The sequence below is a fragment of the Heliangelus exortis genome, chromosome 20 (genome assembly GCF_036169615.1).
Source record: "Heliangelus exortis chromosome 20, bHelExo1.hap1, whole genome shotgun sequence".
Taxonomy (NCBI): Eukaryota; Metazoa; Chordata; class Aves; order Apodiformes; family Trochilidae; genus Heliangelus; species Heliangelus exortis.
In genome coordinates, this window is record NC_092441.1 from 10,930,575 (window position 1) to 10,944,845 (window position 14,271).

General features: G+C 40.3%; 2 protein-coding genes across 11 annotated transcripts in view; one reads left to right on the plus strand and one right to left on the minus strand.

Annotated features, from left to right (window-relative positions):
* The window catches only part of B3GNTL1 (UDP-GlcNAc:betaGal beta-1,3-N-acetylglucosaminyltransferase like 1), a 107,165-nt gene extending 95,778 nt beyond the window's left edge, over positions 1 to 11,387 (plus strand). For 4 of the 8 annotated variants that reach the window (XR_011729938.1, XR_011729937.1, XR_011729932.1 and 1 more), the window contains 3 exons: positions 1,256 to 1,344; positions 2,936 to 3,529; positions 10,320 to 11,387. Coding sequence is in view for 1 of the 8 variants with exons in the window: in XM_071764223.1 (XP_071620324.1) it covers positions 1,256 to 1,336 (81 nt within the window). In the remaining 7 variants the exon portion in view is untranslated. The remainder of the gene's footprint in view (positions 1 to 1,255; positions 1,345 to 2,935; positions 3,530 to 10,319) is intronic. The other 4 variants (XR_011729933.1, XR_011729934.1, XR_011729935.1 and 1 more) reach the window with 4 other exon arrangements.
* TBCD (tubulin folding cofactor D) overlaps positions 1,512 to 14,271 on the minus strand; it is a 107,054-nt gene continuing 94,294 nt past the window's right edge. For 2 of the 3 annotated variants that reach the window (XM_071764218.1, XM_071764219.1), the window contains exons 35-40: positions 14,111 to 14,188; positions 10,017 to 10,106; positions 8,970 to 9,057; positions 7,468 to 7,577; positions 4,743 to 4,827; positions 1,512 to 3,118 (exon numbers count right to left, since the gene is read on the minus strand). In XM_071764218.1, coding sequence (XP_071620319.1) covers positions 3,104 to 3,118; positions 4,743 to 4,827; positions 7,468 to 7,577; positions 8,970 to 9,057; positions 10,017 to 10,106; positions 14,111 to 14,188 — 466 coding nt within the window. In that variant the 3' untranslated portion in view covers positions 1,512 to 3,103. Of the gene's footprint in view, positions 3,119 to 4,742; positions 4,828 to 7,467; positions 7,578 to 7,638; positions 8,034 to 8,969; positions 9,058 to 10,016; positions 10,107 to 14,110; positions 14,189 to 14,271 lie in introns of those variants that run through there. The other variant, XM_071764220.1, reaches the window with a different exon arrangement.

Consider the following 14,271-nt stretch of genomic DNA (forward strand, 5'->3'; position numbering starts at 1 on the left):
AGTCTTTAAAGTATTAAACTCTATCAATTATTATTAATTTCACAATTGGTGGTTATGTTTTTTTGGTGAAGTTTTGGATCAGACCTTTTTATTTCTTTTCCCATTGCTCATGAAAATGGAGAACGTGGCTGGCAGATGAGAATTACCCAAGACAAAGGGGAGTTACTCTGTGATCCTGAGGTGTAGTGATCCTGAGGCTGGTTAGGACAGGAGGTTTGAAGCATACACCAGCATTTCCTTTCCTGTATAAATTGAAGCAGCAGGAACAATGCAGAGGTTTGGAGGAGCTTGGTTTGTTATTGAGTCCCTGCTGACTGAGAGGGCCATGTCCCAGTACTGGAAAGCTGCAGCAACCCCCCAGTCCATGAGCATGTTCACAAGCAGTTCAGCTGGTGGGTCCAAGGTGAGCTGGGAAGCTGGGGGTCCTGTCCAGTCCTCCCTGTGAGTCAAAGACCTCCTGAACTCAGAGCAATTTTTTCACTCCAGTGATTCTAGCCCATGTCTAACGTTCCACCTCATTTAATTCCCCAGTTCCAGTTGGACACAGGGTTTGTAACTTCCCATCCTTAACATCTGCAGTACAGTTGTGCATTGTTAAAACTTCAATATTGCTGCTCTGGGCCAACCAAAAGAACATGAGCAGTTTCTTTACCTACCTGCTATAGTATTATGAGCTTTAATTTTTCTTTTTGTGACATTACTGAAGATCAGTAGAATTTAAGCACTCCAGGAGGACCAAAGCAGCAAAGCTCAGAAATGCTGAAGCTGGTGTGTTTCCCTAATAACATCCTTGCCTTGCAGGACTGCTTTTGGAGCAAACCTACCAGGTTCCTCTTCAGATCATGGACCTAGAGCTCAAAAGGAAAAACACTTTTAACTGTGCAAAGTATTTTGGTTGCATGATGAAAGGTTGGTTTCATCAGACAAGAAAATTGACAGCAATCACTGCTCTGTCAAACTCATTCCCTTGGTCTGTTCTCTGATGTCTGCATGAGGAAACAGAACTGAAGTTCTCTGCTCTGCCTGCAGAGCTGTGCTTAGCACAGCCCTTGTGTTCTTCACAAGGGACAACTCCAGGGAACCTACACTTGTTAATTTGAACACTAATTTTTCAACATGTACTTAATTTTTTAACTGAAGCATTTCTCAGCCCTGGGTCTGTTTATGTTTAGTTCAGCAAATGGGACTTTTCTTCTGTGGTCTGAAGAACCAAACTATATATAATATATATAATTCTCTTTTATTTCCCTTACAGGATTTGACAGGTGGAGCATTTGAAACAAACCTGAACATGCTGAACTTGAAGGAAGGGATGGATTATTATCACTTCAACTAAAAGCCAAGGTAAGGCAGAGATGCTGGAGCTGTTATCCTCTGTATCTTGGGTGTGTGCAGGCAGATCAGATTATTCAGAGGTTTAGAACTTTGTCTCTCATTAATCTTTGTGCTGAGTAACCTCTTGCTAAGGGAGCTCCTATGGATAATGCTGTTTGCTTATTTTATTATGGCACATCACTTATTTACCAGACTCAGTTTCATTGTTCAATTGTATTTCCAATTTAAGTAACTATCAAATACAGGCCAGATTACAAGAGGACTGTTGCCACGGGGAACCCTTAAAATGTATCAAGCAAAGCCTCTCAGCACTTCCAGTGGTTTTAGGTTTCTGTCAAACACTTTTCAGGGTCTTCCACCATTCCCTGCACTGGGAGCAGCAGCTGGGGCTGAGGTGCACAGGGCTGGCACCAGGACTCAAGTGTGGCATCCTCTGAGTTGGGGCTCTGAACAGTACAGGTGTGTCTGTAACTTCATCTGCAGGGATATGCTCACAATTTTCACTGCACCTCCTCAGATTTCTGTGAACAAGCAGGCAGTGCCAACACATCTGTGCTTCTCTTGCATCAGGGAGCCAGAGGTACAACTCAAAACCAAGCTCTTTCAGGAGTGGCAGAAACTTCCATTTTAATGACAGTGGAACAACATAAGGGCTCTGGACTCTGGAGTGTTTCTTTTGCAGATCCTGAGGTGTCTGTTTAACAGAGAATTACAGTGATCTAGAACAAACTTCATCTGCCAGTCCAGGCTGCAAATATACTTAGGTACTGAATAATACAATTCATAGATACTTTCTTAAAAAGGCAAAAAGGTGGGGGACAAGTTGTGGTTTTGGACATGAAGAGCTGCAGTTTGTAGCAGGTTCCTGACAGAGAAACTGGCTTGTTTTGAGCTCTTCTGCCTCAATTTTTCCTTCCTTTTAAATATCCATAGATGTGTGTACAGCCACAGCTGTACCTGTAATGTGGGGATAGTGGGATTTAATAGAGCAATCAAATAACACACAGCATCATTAGAGTATCATGTTGCCTGTGCATTTGTCCTTCCCATCTCATCAGTTAACTAAAGATAAATGTTACAGTCACTTAATTTTATAGCCAAGAAGAACTTAGAAGTTGATTCAAGCACTGAGTCACCTCTGCATTCTTCAAGGGAAAAGAAGAAAAGCTTCAGTCCTTAAAGTTAGTTTACCCCAAAAACATTCACTTGAATGAGTTGTATCAAGTTCTACTGAGACACTTTGACTTTAGCTAATGGGAAACCTGGGTTTTTTGTTGGCCTACAACACAATACACACAGACTTATGCACAGATAAACTATGTTCAGGAAGATTTCAGTATCACTAAGCATTGCCACTTTTACCTCTGAAAAACAATTTTTTTAAGAGACTAATGCAGCAAATCAGGTTTAATGCTGCACATGTATACAGTGAGCACAGGCTGAGTGACTCCAGGCAGAATTGTAGCAATATAAATCATTAATATGAAAAAAAAACAAAAACTGGGTCAGTTGTGACAGAAGTATGAAGAGAAACTGCCATCTTGTGGCTACAGACAGGGACTTTCTAAAGGAAAACAATGACTCTTTGTTGCCTCCTCAGGAATCTCTGCTCAGAGCTTTCAGACACAACCTCTGCCTCTTCTCCTGCCCCACAGGGAGTGCAGCTCCTGCTGAGGATCCACTTGGCCAGGATGTCACAGCACAAACTCTTCAGGGGCACCAGATCCAAGAGCTTCAGTTCCCAAACCAGCAGCCAGTGCTGGCAGCTTCACTGTGCTGAGCTCTGCACCAGAGAGAGAGGAAAGAAGTCAGCTGGAGTATCCTGCACACATCACTGCTCAATTGGTATCCCAGTCGTGTCATTAAGTCAATTAAATGGAGAAGAAACTACAGACATGCAGAGCTACAGTATTTACAGTCCTTCTTAATGCTTTAATGTTTAACTACTCTTTTATTTGTCCAAGTTTAAAAGGAATGACAAGTGCTGATTTCAACACTGACAATGTTGAATGACAAGCTGAGTTATGAAATTAACTTCATTCACCTTTCCATCATGTTATGCTTTGGATTCCTCAGGTGTTTCTCCTCTGCTCTCAGGATATGTGAGCTCTTGAAGGAGAGCAGCTCGTTGTGTGAGCACAAACTGGCTGCTAGGAGGAACATCTGGACTGCTCTGAGAAGTCCTCTGAGTCCAGTGAGTATCACTCTGAGTGAACTCCAGCAGTTTTCTGGGCAGGTGCAGGTTTTTTTGCCAGAAGTTACACTGATATATTTGCTTATGTTTAAAAGAGGAGGAAAAAGTGAACTTCCAAATTCAGTCATGTAATTTCCAGAGTGCACTGTTTATCCTATGATATTATTTATAATAATTGTATCTGATTTACCTGTATTTGCATTACCTGTATTTGGCTACTTATTTGGTTTATATCAGACACTTTTCTCCTAAGTTGTGAGGCTCCTCTCAGCCTCTAATAATTAAGGAGCTGGAAGTGTTGTTTTTGAGATCAGTCAATTAATCTTTTAACATCTGAAATTTGAATATAACATGAGAATTTGAATATAATTTGAATCTAATTGACGAGAAAGCCTTGAGACAGCAATGCTCAATTAAGTTTTTGCTCTAAAAACAATGCCTTGTATGGGTGAGGTTCAGATTCTTGTTTACCAAAACAGTAAATGTTAGTCACAGGTTTCTTAAAATTGTACTGAAAGCAGAAGACTGAAGACATCTCAGTAAGAACAGGAAGATGAGCAGAGAAAACTGCTCTGGGGACAGCAGGGTGTCCTTGAAGGTTATTCTATTCATATTAGCCTTTGGACTAGATTTTTTAATATATTTTTTTAAAACCTTCTCTAGACCAGTACTAATTCAGCCTCCTTATCTTTGGACAGAGAGGAAAGGAGCCTGTAAGAAACACCTTACAAAGCAGAAAGTTCTGTATTTCTGAAATACTGAATAGATGGGCAATTCCACACTATTTGCATTAAATGGGACCCACATATGGATATATTGTCTGTCCTCTTGTGAATACAGTAACTTCTACATTATATTCTTCCTTCTAGACAGCATTAGACTGCTGTAGCTTGCAAAACCCATGTTATAATTTCATGGTTGGAATTGACTGGAAGTTTTTATCCTTTTTCTTCACCCAGAGAGGGCAGACAGACAGTTTTTAGACATCTGTACTGTATTATTTCATTCCTGTGTTTTGTCTGAGTAAGATGTCACACGCCAAGTCTGGAATGTTTTCAACAAAGGAGAATGGAAGGGGCAAAGACCAGAGCCTCCAGCAGGTCCCTGTCTTCTGCAGTGAGCTGTGAGGAGCTTCCTGCTGCTGCACCTGAGGACACAGGAGGTTTGGGGGGACAACTGCTCATTGGTGACTTTGTGCACCTTCCACGTTTACCTTGGAGAGGAGCTGGGGCTTGGGCACTCTCAGGAGCTCACACAGGGAGTTCCGCTGCTCCCTCACTACTGCCAGCTCAGCTTCCCTGCAGAAAGAAGGAATTTTCCAGTTAATTCAAAAATTAAAACCAAAGTTGGCTACATCCCTAACAGCTTGTTAAGCCAGCCATGTCCTTACTGTATTGCTAGGTATGCAGCTTTACTTCTGTGTGCATTTCAATTCCAGAAGTCTCAGTTGTGACACACTTTAAGAACAACATTTTTGTATTAACAGTGTAACACCTGAAGGCAGATAAACCATAAATCCATAGCAGCTCTTCCAGAAGTGTCAGTTACTAGTAAAGTGTCTGAGTACTCTTCTAGGTTTTTGTATTCAAAAAAATAAAAAAGCACTTATGAATAACCTTTTTGACTAGAAGTTCACAGTTTTATATGCTAAATTAACAGCTCCTTATTGCTCTAGAATACTTCATATCAAGAATGTAAAGAAATATCTCATTGGATCTGGAGAAAATTCTACTACCTAAAGAAGTTTTCTCCTGAAATAGAGAATCCATAACCAAAACTCGTGAGCCTTCTTAAAGGTTTCTGAAATAGCAGCATGCAAGAGAGATAATTTCCTTAAGAACTGTCAATTACACAAAGTCCCAAATGTCAAAAATCCATATAGCCAACATTCTATTCCTTGTAAAAACCTAATTCCAACTGGACTGCTGTAAGACTATCAGTAGTACTCACCAATTCAGTAGATTTATTTTGGTTTTCTTAAGTAACAACTACATATGAGCTAATAAAAATTTAACTCTTAGCACATTGAGTCCAAAACTACACAGAAAAACCATGAAGGGCAAGTTAGAAATAACCTGAACTTTTTTTAATGTTATATTGGAAACCCTCCTGTAGCTAAAGAGAAGATTTATAGAGTAATTTCTTTAACCTCTGAATTACACAATTGTCTGATAAATGAAGAACTATGCATAGGCCAGGAATTATCATCTTCCCCATATACTCTCATTTGGCTTCCTGATGTCAATGCTTATTGTAATTTAAAATTTACTGTGTTTGTTTTAGCACTGAGCTTAAGAACAACAAGCAGCTCTCTTTGACACTCAGCAATGACTTCAAATATCTTCTTCTGTAAACAGTTAAAATCTACCAAGATAAAACAATTAAGTTTTAAGTACACCAGCTCTTCATCTTAATGCAATGGCCACATCACAATGGGGAACTTTCAGCAAGCCCTGAACTAAGACAGAATAAAACAAGCAGCCAGTCACACCTTTAAAATGACACAGTGAAAATAGAATATTTACTTTTCTGAAGTGGTTTTCAGGAAGTATTTTGCTTTGTTTTAGTAACCCACTTCTGAGTGGAGCTGTCCTGCCACTGCTGCTTCTGAAGCACTTTGGTGCTTTGGTATTGTAAACATCCCTTTGTGACAGCATTAACCTAATCCTACTCAATTGTTTCTTTTAACAAATTTTTTCTGTAGCTTCTGAGCAAGACTGTTCTTAAATTTGGATTTCACAAGTGAGCACTGACTCACCCTAAACACAACTCTAAACATCAGTGTGTAGTTAAGCAAATCATTTTGACCATTACCAGAACTGCTGCTGACCAGTTAGTTCTTCAAATCTCAGACCATGTGTACTGGAAAATTCAGAGAAATAGCAGCAGCCACCCTTTACAATGAAAGACTTAAGTTTTGCTTCCCCAAATATCAAGTTATTTAAGCTCAAACACAGAAATAAAATGGAAAATAAATACTTAAATAATGTAAGCATGCAGTCTAAAAAAAACATATAAACCACAACTCCAAGGTATGTTTTGTTCTCTGAAGGTGTCTAGGTTAATTTTGTTTCCTTGAAATTCAGTGAAGACAGAGCCATTTAATATAACAAAATAAATTATACAATTTTTTTATATCTGTCTATTCTCATGTATTAATTTTGACTAATTTATGAAGACAGGAGGAAATGCACAATGCTAAAATTTGCAGAAGAGGAAAAACTAGTGCCAAAATTATGGTGAGGATTCCTTCCTCCTGTCACTTCATGGGTGCTGACAGAACAAATTCCTTCTGCCCCTGAAAGACACTGGGCTGCTCCCACTCTGCTTGGAGAAAGTCAATGTTACAGGAACAGTAGGTTAAAAAAAAAAGTTCTAAAAAAAGTGTTTAATTCCTGAAATGATATGCTTGGGAAATCGTATGTTAAAACTGTTCCAATACAAAATATTTGCTTGACTATGAGGTTAGTATCATTTTAAGTAATTATATTTCATTGGAGGTTTGAGATGTTCTGCTAATTCTGTAGTTTTCCAGCTTGCAGAGATCTTTTCTTTCCCAAAATCCTGCCAGTGCTCAGAAATGCCAGAAAGCTGTCTGTGCAGTTGAAGTCTGACTGTTGGCACAGCCCACTCTCTGCTTCATGGACAGCTTCCAAGGTCTCCTCCCTTTTTAGGTTGTCAGAAAAATACAGATATTTTATTTTATCTAGTGGTGATACTACACATGCACACACCAGACAGATCTTTAGAACAAAGGAATTCTTATCAGCAACCCCTCACTGTCCTACAAGTCATAAGTAGCTACATCTAAGGTCTTGTTTCTTAGAGCTCCCTCGCTCTCAGCTTTCAAAAAACTGAACTTTTCTTATCTTTTAACTTCGGTGATAAATGAAAAATAATTTCAGCTCTTATTACTGTCTGGCAACAAATGCACTCACCAGTTGGTGTCACTGAGTATGGTCATGACCTCCTCTGCCAGGGCAGGATCAGCCACATCACTGTAGGTGATCAGCATCTCGTAGACCTGGCTGGCTGTCGTCTTCCGGATCTGCAGAAGAGGCAAAGGAACCTCCAGGGCAGGGTCCAAAGGGCCAGGGCAGGTGCTGCCCATCCCTTTATGGGGGACACTACAGTCCATCCCTGACAACACTCTGCTGCAGTAAGGGGCTTCATTTCTGCACCTCAAGGAAACTCACACTACTACAATGGGTCTGTTTTCACTAAAACTTGCAGGATGTCAGGGCTTTACACTCCAGTTTTCAGAAATAGTTAATATGCAAATATTTCTCCCAGAAGGGTGTTTAGTAGTGATGCTGGTGTGCAGAACAAGTGAGCCAGGCTGGTTTCTGACAGGCAGTGCACAGAAATAGACAATTGCATACAGCAAAATGGCAACAAAACCACATCCTGTTCTTCTTCCAAGAAGACCTGATGTGAAACAAAGGAATGCCAAGAAATTACAGGGCTATTTCTGGAGTAGCAGTGCCAAATGCAATTCACCCAGCTCTAAAAAAACAAAACATATTTATGATGTAAAATAATAATAAAACATGGAATTGAAATTGGAATTCTTTAGCTCTGCCCCTCCTACAAATTCATGTAGCAGCTACACACGACATGGAAACAGTTGTGCTAAAAACATGAAGTATCAAACCTTGCTGAGTGCCAGGATTTTAACCTTGTCACAAAGCAATCAGTCAGTGTGAGCAGTCTGTGGCCAGCACAGCCAGACACACAGGGGCTGTTCCCTGTCTTCTCAAACCACTTTTAAGACCTCACAGGTTTTTCATGTTCTTTTTATGAGCCCTTCCAGTTTCTTCTGGCAGCCTTTGTTTCTCCTGCACTGCTTGACTGTAGCTGAAGCTTACTCACATCTTACTGCAGATGTTACCATCCTTAAGTCAACCAAAATTTTAAGTGACCAAGGTAATATTATCCCACATCTGAGCTTCTCTTCACACACTAATAATTCAGGTTTTGTGCCCTGCTTCAGACAGACGCATGAAAAAGGTCAAGTTCTGATAAACTCTCCTGTGTTCCACAAGCTTCCTCACACCTGACAGAAAAAATATATTTTTCTTGAATCAGAACCACTTCTTCATTAGCACTACTGCAAAACCAGCAGTAATTTATTTGACTGGACCCTAAAGGAGATCTTCACTGGGCACTGTCAAACCAACAACTTAGGCACCTAAATGGCTTCTAATTTAAATCAGAAAGGACAGAAGGTGGAAAAACTGTATGTGGAACAGCCAGGTACCCTGCAAGGACCCAGTAGCCTGGTTCAGGTGGCACTGTAGGAGAGAGCAGACACTGGAGCAACAAAGCCTATTATATACATTAAGTATCTTCAAAAGAATGTGGCTTTAATGTAATTTCACTTATTTTTACTGTATTTTCAATAAAAAATTAGATAATACACAGTGTCTTTGATACTTACTACAGGAAATGGATGGCACAGAAGGAGAAACAACTGAAACAGAACTTTCTCTCTCATGTTTCCTTGAAATTGAATCAGGCCACAAAACCTAGAAAACATAAGGAAAAAATAAATTCTGTGTGAGATTTGTATTCCAACTGCAGAAGTACATTTTGAATGAAGATGTGTATCAGGACAGAGGGCAGGAGGGGAGCTTTGCTACTGCCAGGAAATCTCAGTTGATATTCTAAGTGCTGTGGGAAAGCAAACACTGAGGGTGAGTGCACTGAAATCCTGAAGGGTTCCTGAGGTGCTGCAGGGCTATGCCAAGTACAAACATGGTTCTAAAGCCACTGAACAGCAGCACCAAAGTCTGTGCACTAAAAAACACACAGGAAAAGGCAGTGGAGGACAGGGTGGGTTTGGACACAATGCAATACAAAATTTTCGACAAATCAGAAGCACAGGCAGTGCCTCACATCAGGCTTTCTTGCACTCTTAAAAAATTACCAACAAAGAAACAAAATGAAAGTCAATAAAATCATAGTTTGACAGTTAAATCTGAATAATTTTGCCCATTTCCCACTAAAGAACTGCAATGCCTTGTCTTTTTTGTTTAATTTCCTCTCATCACCCAGTACTGTCTTTCCTGACTGGTGGATTTTTATTTTGACTTCTCTCCTGTCTCTACTAAGGGTTTTTACCCTAAAGCCAGGTAATAATTTTGCAGGTGTTTTAAGCTCTTTCTAGTTCATATAAGATCTAATCATATATATTTTGCATTGGCACCAAGTCAAGCTCTCTACAAGCAGAAAGCAAATGCTTCACTGCATCTTTAAGGATATTAACATTTTAAAGGTAGTTAAATCTTACCAGATCCTTCATGTTTTCCCCCCAACCATCCAGAAGTACAGTACACAAACCTCTCACAACCTGACATTCCATGTACTTGTGTGCATTTTTCATTTAAGTTTCCCATTAAATAGACCAGGCTGCTACACCTGATATGTACTGTACTTAAATTGTCTTCACATTTTATTAAAAAAAAGATTATTTTCATCAACTCACACTCCTATGCTGGAGCGAAGCTTCCGGACGTCCTTGGATCTTTTGATTTCTTCTTTGCAAAGTGTAAATAACTTCACTGCAAAGGGGTGGCTGGAAACGGATAAGAAAAGGAAGAAAAGATGAGAAATGGATTTCAACAGAATTTCAAATCGTATCTAATGACTGCAAAGGTGCCAAATTCACATTCAAGAGGAAAGCCCCAGGGCAGGGGAGCACACCCAGCTGTTGGAGGTGGACTGTTGGTAAAGAGGTGGCCAAGTTTGGCAAACAGGTTACTAAGCCTTTTTTTTTTTTTTTTTCCAGGAAGGGAAGAGATCAGTATGAAATAGTTACACTGCTGCTACCTCTGTGCTGAGCTGTGAGCTCCATCTCTCCAGCCTGGTGAGTACATGCAGGATCAGCAGTCAGCCACAGCTTGTGTTTACAACAGAGTCTGATCAGAAATACCACCTCAGGAATGTAAATATTCTATAGCCAAATAAGATTATTTGGTCTGTATATCACTGTGGTGCCTTGGTCCTTACCTAAGTTTTTCAACCAAGCTTTACATAAAAAGGGCAGGAATGTTTTTCTTAAATACTCTACCATTTCACAGCCCAAATTCCTTTAGTGATTCCAGACAACGTAATTAAACACAGAGCTTACAGTTCTGTTAAGTGCATGAGTCATGAAGCCATCTCCAAATATATTTAGCAAATTCTTTTCTTTTTCCAGAGTCTGGGAAACGTGATTCTCACAGCTCTTTTCCCAGACACTCATACAAACACAATAATTGTTAGTATATTCCAAGCATCTATTAAGAAGTAAAGAGGGGATACTGATTTTATTTCAAGACAAATTATTTAATCTTTTACTTGCTACACTCAAGGCTGAAGTGCCATAGCTGCAGAAGAAACTATTTCATATTTGTCTAGTAAGCACAATTACTTCTAGACTGCATATTTTGGAAACCTCACTCTATTGTGTATAGAAAGCCAAAATCCTAACTTCATTTTCTGCTACAAAGATTCAAAGCTGTGGATAAAAACTACATAAAAACAGCAGAACATTTAAAACAAGATATCTAGAGGAGTAACAAGTTTTGTAAAGTTAATAAACCTTGTTATATTTTTTATAGTTATATAGAGTAGTTTTCCATACCACTATTTGGAACTGTTTGTTACAGTTACTGTTTGTTGGTGGTTTTTTTCCAAATTACTTTAAAAAATCCTTAAAATATTGGCATATACTGGTAAATAATTACTTGATTTAACAAAAAACCTGAACAACCATGGAACTGTTAAGCTAAACAATGCCCTCTGTGTCTGTCTCAATACTGCCCAGAAAAGCACACTATAAAATTAAATAAAATTGCCAGGTTTTCAGTGTTGATGCTGAGGCTTCAGAAGGTATTTTGCAGGCTGATGGTGGCTTTCAAGACCACAGAGTCTGTGGAATTCTGATTTAAGACACCTCCCTCAGATGCTGAAAGGGCAGGTTCACTGCCACCACCTACAGCTCCACCAGCACTGTTTGTGTCCATGTTTTCAGGAGTGGGGACACCCAGAAAGGACAACAGGAGCAAGAGACACCTGCACACACAGCCCGTGTGTGTCTCCACAGACACTGTCTGGGTCACAGGGAATGTTTTTTCTTACCTTGGAGAAATTTCTCCTCCTCCCACCTCTGATTACACACAAGAACTGTGTAGACACCTAATTGCAATACCTGCAGTGCATGCCTGGCTTTCAGCACAGAGCAGCAATGTAGTGAATTAGGTGAGACTGAAATGAGTTGAACAACAGGAACATCACTGAGAAGTACAGCAACAAAGAGACCAACTGGAAAAAGAGCATCTGGAATTAATTTAATGCACTGAACCTTATGTGCAGCATTTTGTGTTTAAAACAGATGCACTTTTTCTGTCATTTGCCAATTTCACATTTGTAATAACTAAACCTAACCTATGTGTGATCTCAAATGACTCAAATAGCTTGGCCTCTTTAAAGGAAATTGAGAAAATTCTTTCTCCTGTGTGGGCACAGTTCCAGCAGAAACAGAGTTCAGCATCCAGAGAAAAGGGATTGGCCTGAAGTCTTTACATTGTGTAAAGTGGGCACATGAGGTGCTGCTGAAAGGCTCAGGCTTGGTCCTCCTAAAGGTGAGCTGAGTTTCAGGAGTCCAACTGATGTCACCTGGGGTCCCACCAAGCCAGGGGGCAGCCACTGCTGTGGCTTTACTTCATGGTTTATTAAACAATTGCTGCACAACTGCTAAAGAGCCACAGGGGTGTGTAATACACAGAAATCATTAATATGAGATTAATGGGGACACAAACTGTCAGAAAACACTAAGAAAATATACATGGGCAATTAATGAATGCCTCAGCTGAATATCCAAATTATATACACTTAAGAAAGAGAAACATCACTTTGACTTATTCCTCCACTTTATTTCTGACAGCTCTGTTTCTAGCATGTTGCCCTTTGCCTCCAACAAACCTGCACTATCCTGAACACAGCTCCACAAATTTAGTGTACACTGAGATGAAATCAAGAGGTTTTGGGTTGTGCTACCCCAGAGCAGCAATAACATTTTAAGTGAAATGCCCCCCTGTCTGGGGAGGGAGAACACAGCAGGTGAATGATGCTGCAGTTTCCTGAAGGCTTTGGGCAGCACACACCTGCACAGCTGCCAAAGGGAAAGGTTTCCCCCACTCCCTCCCCACCACTTCCCTCCTTATTTTAGCACAATAAGCAGACAGCAGAACACACTGAGGAACTACCTCAAGCTGAATATTACTGATAGGGTATTTTTCACTTGGAGCAGTTGTCCAGTGCCATTCATCATGCAGGAACAAACCCTCACCTGCTGGGTAAGGCCTGGAAAATGCTGGGCAGGGCTTTTCTCTTCACACTACAGTCACATTAAGCCAAGCACCACACAGAAAAGCTGCTTCTGAGAGCCCACCAAGTTGAAGTTGATTTATTTCAAAGCCCACTGGGCAGGTACTGACCCTGCACTTCACCTCCCTGATGGCAGAGGAATGCCCCACGCATGGCAAATGAACACCACCTTGAACCAGCACTCCCAGTACAGTCATGGGGGAAAAACTCCCACTGGCCTCCTGCAGAGAGACCACACAACCTGCAGCCAAGAGCTTTACAAATGCTGAAATTCATCTCCAGACCTACACCAGAAATGTTGAGCTGCATATTCCAAACACACAGGGTGAAGAGGCAGGAAAATGCCTCAGGGGTTGCCCCTCCACAGAGCCAGTGACACCACAGGGCAATCTGCTTCAGCAGGAGCACAGAGCTCCTCACCAGTGCCAAACTGATCCATCCAACAGCTATTAATCCTGTTTGAATTAAGCATAGTGTTACCTGCCCTGGACAGCAAATGTTTTATTAGAAAAAAAGGTCATAGTGCACAATAATGATCTGAAAATTAAAAATTACATTCAAATTACTCTCTCTAAAAAAAGTAAGATTTCACACTGGAGTATTTTACTCATGTTTATCCCTTCCTGAACCAAATACATCTCAAAAGATTGAATTTGGTAAGGAAAAGCTGGGACATGGCCCTTTTATTCTTCCTATTAGAATCTTGATTAACTTCTTCAGAGATTTTCACATTAACAGAAGCAGTGGGGTTTCAGAAGCAATAGCTTGTAGGCACACTATTTTGCAGCATCCCAAGAGGACACTGCCACTGCTGAAGGCTCAGGCTGCAGAGCAGAACATGCTCTGACAAGCAAGCACCTGGGGAGCAAGTAAAGGAAAGAAGTGAAATGGATCTGATACCCACCCAAGGCTGCAAAGTGAAACATGCAAATTGAACTTGACTAATGTACTGGTTGTTAAACAATGAACAAATAACCAACTTCTGCACTGATACAAGAGTCAAAGATTTTTATCAAGACCCTTTCAAGGTGATCTGGTCCAGATTTTATCACAGCTGCCCCACTTCAGTAAAATTAAAACACAGAATCAATATACACACACACTTAAGAGCTCTATGCACCCACATCTAGAGCAATGCTCAGCAGCAGTGTGATTTAAAAGCCCTACTGCATGGTGGAAAATAAACACAGAAGACTTGCAGCAACTTACTTCTCTTCCATGGTAAAGATCTCAAAACAGCCATTTGCCAGCATTTGATCCAGCATTGTCAGGAGAGGTACAGACACCCTGATGAAAGAAAATAATGTAACAATGTAAATACACTTCTTGGCAAACAGATAAACACTATTTTTAATTAGACACAAATAAAT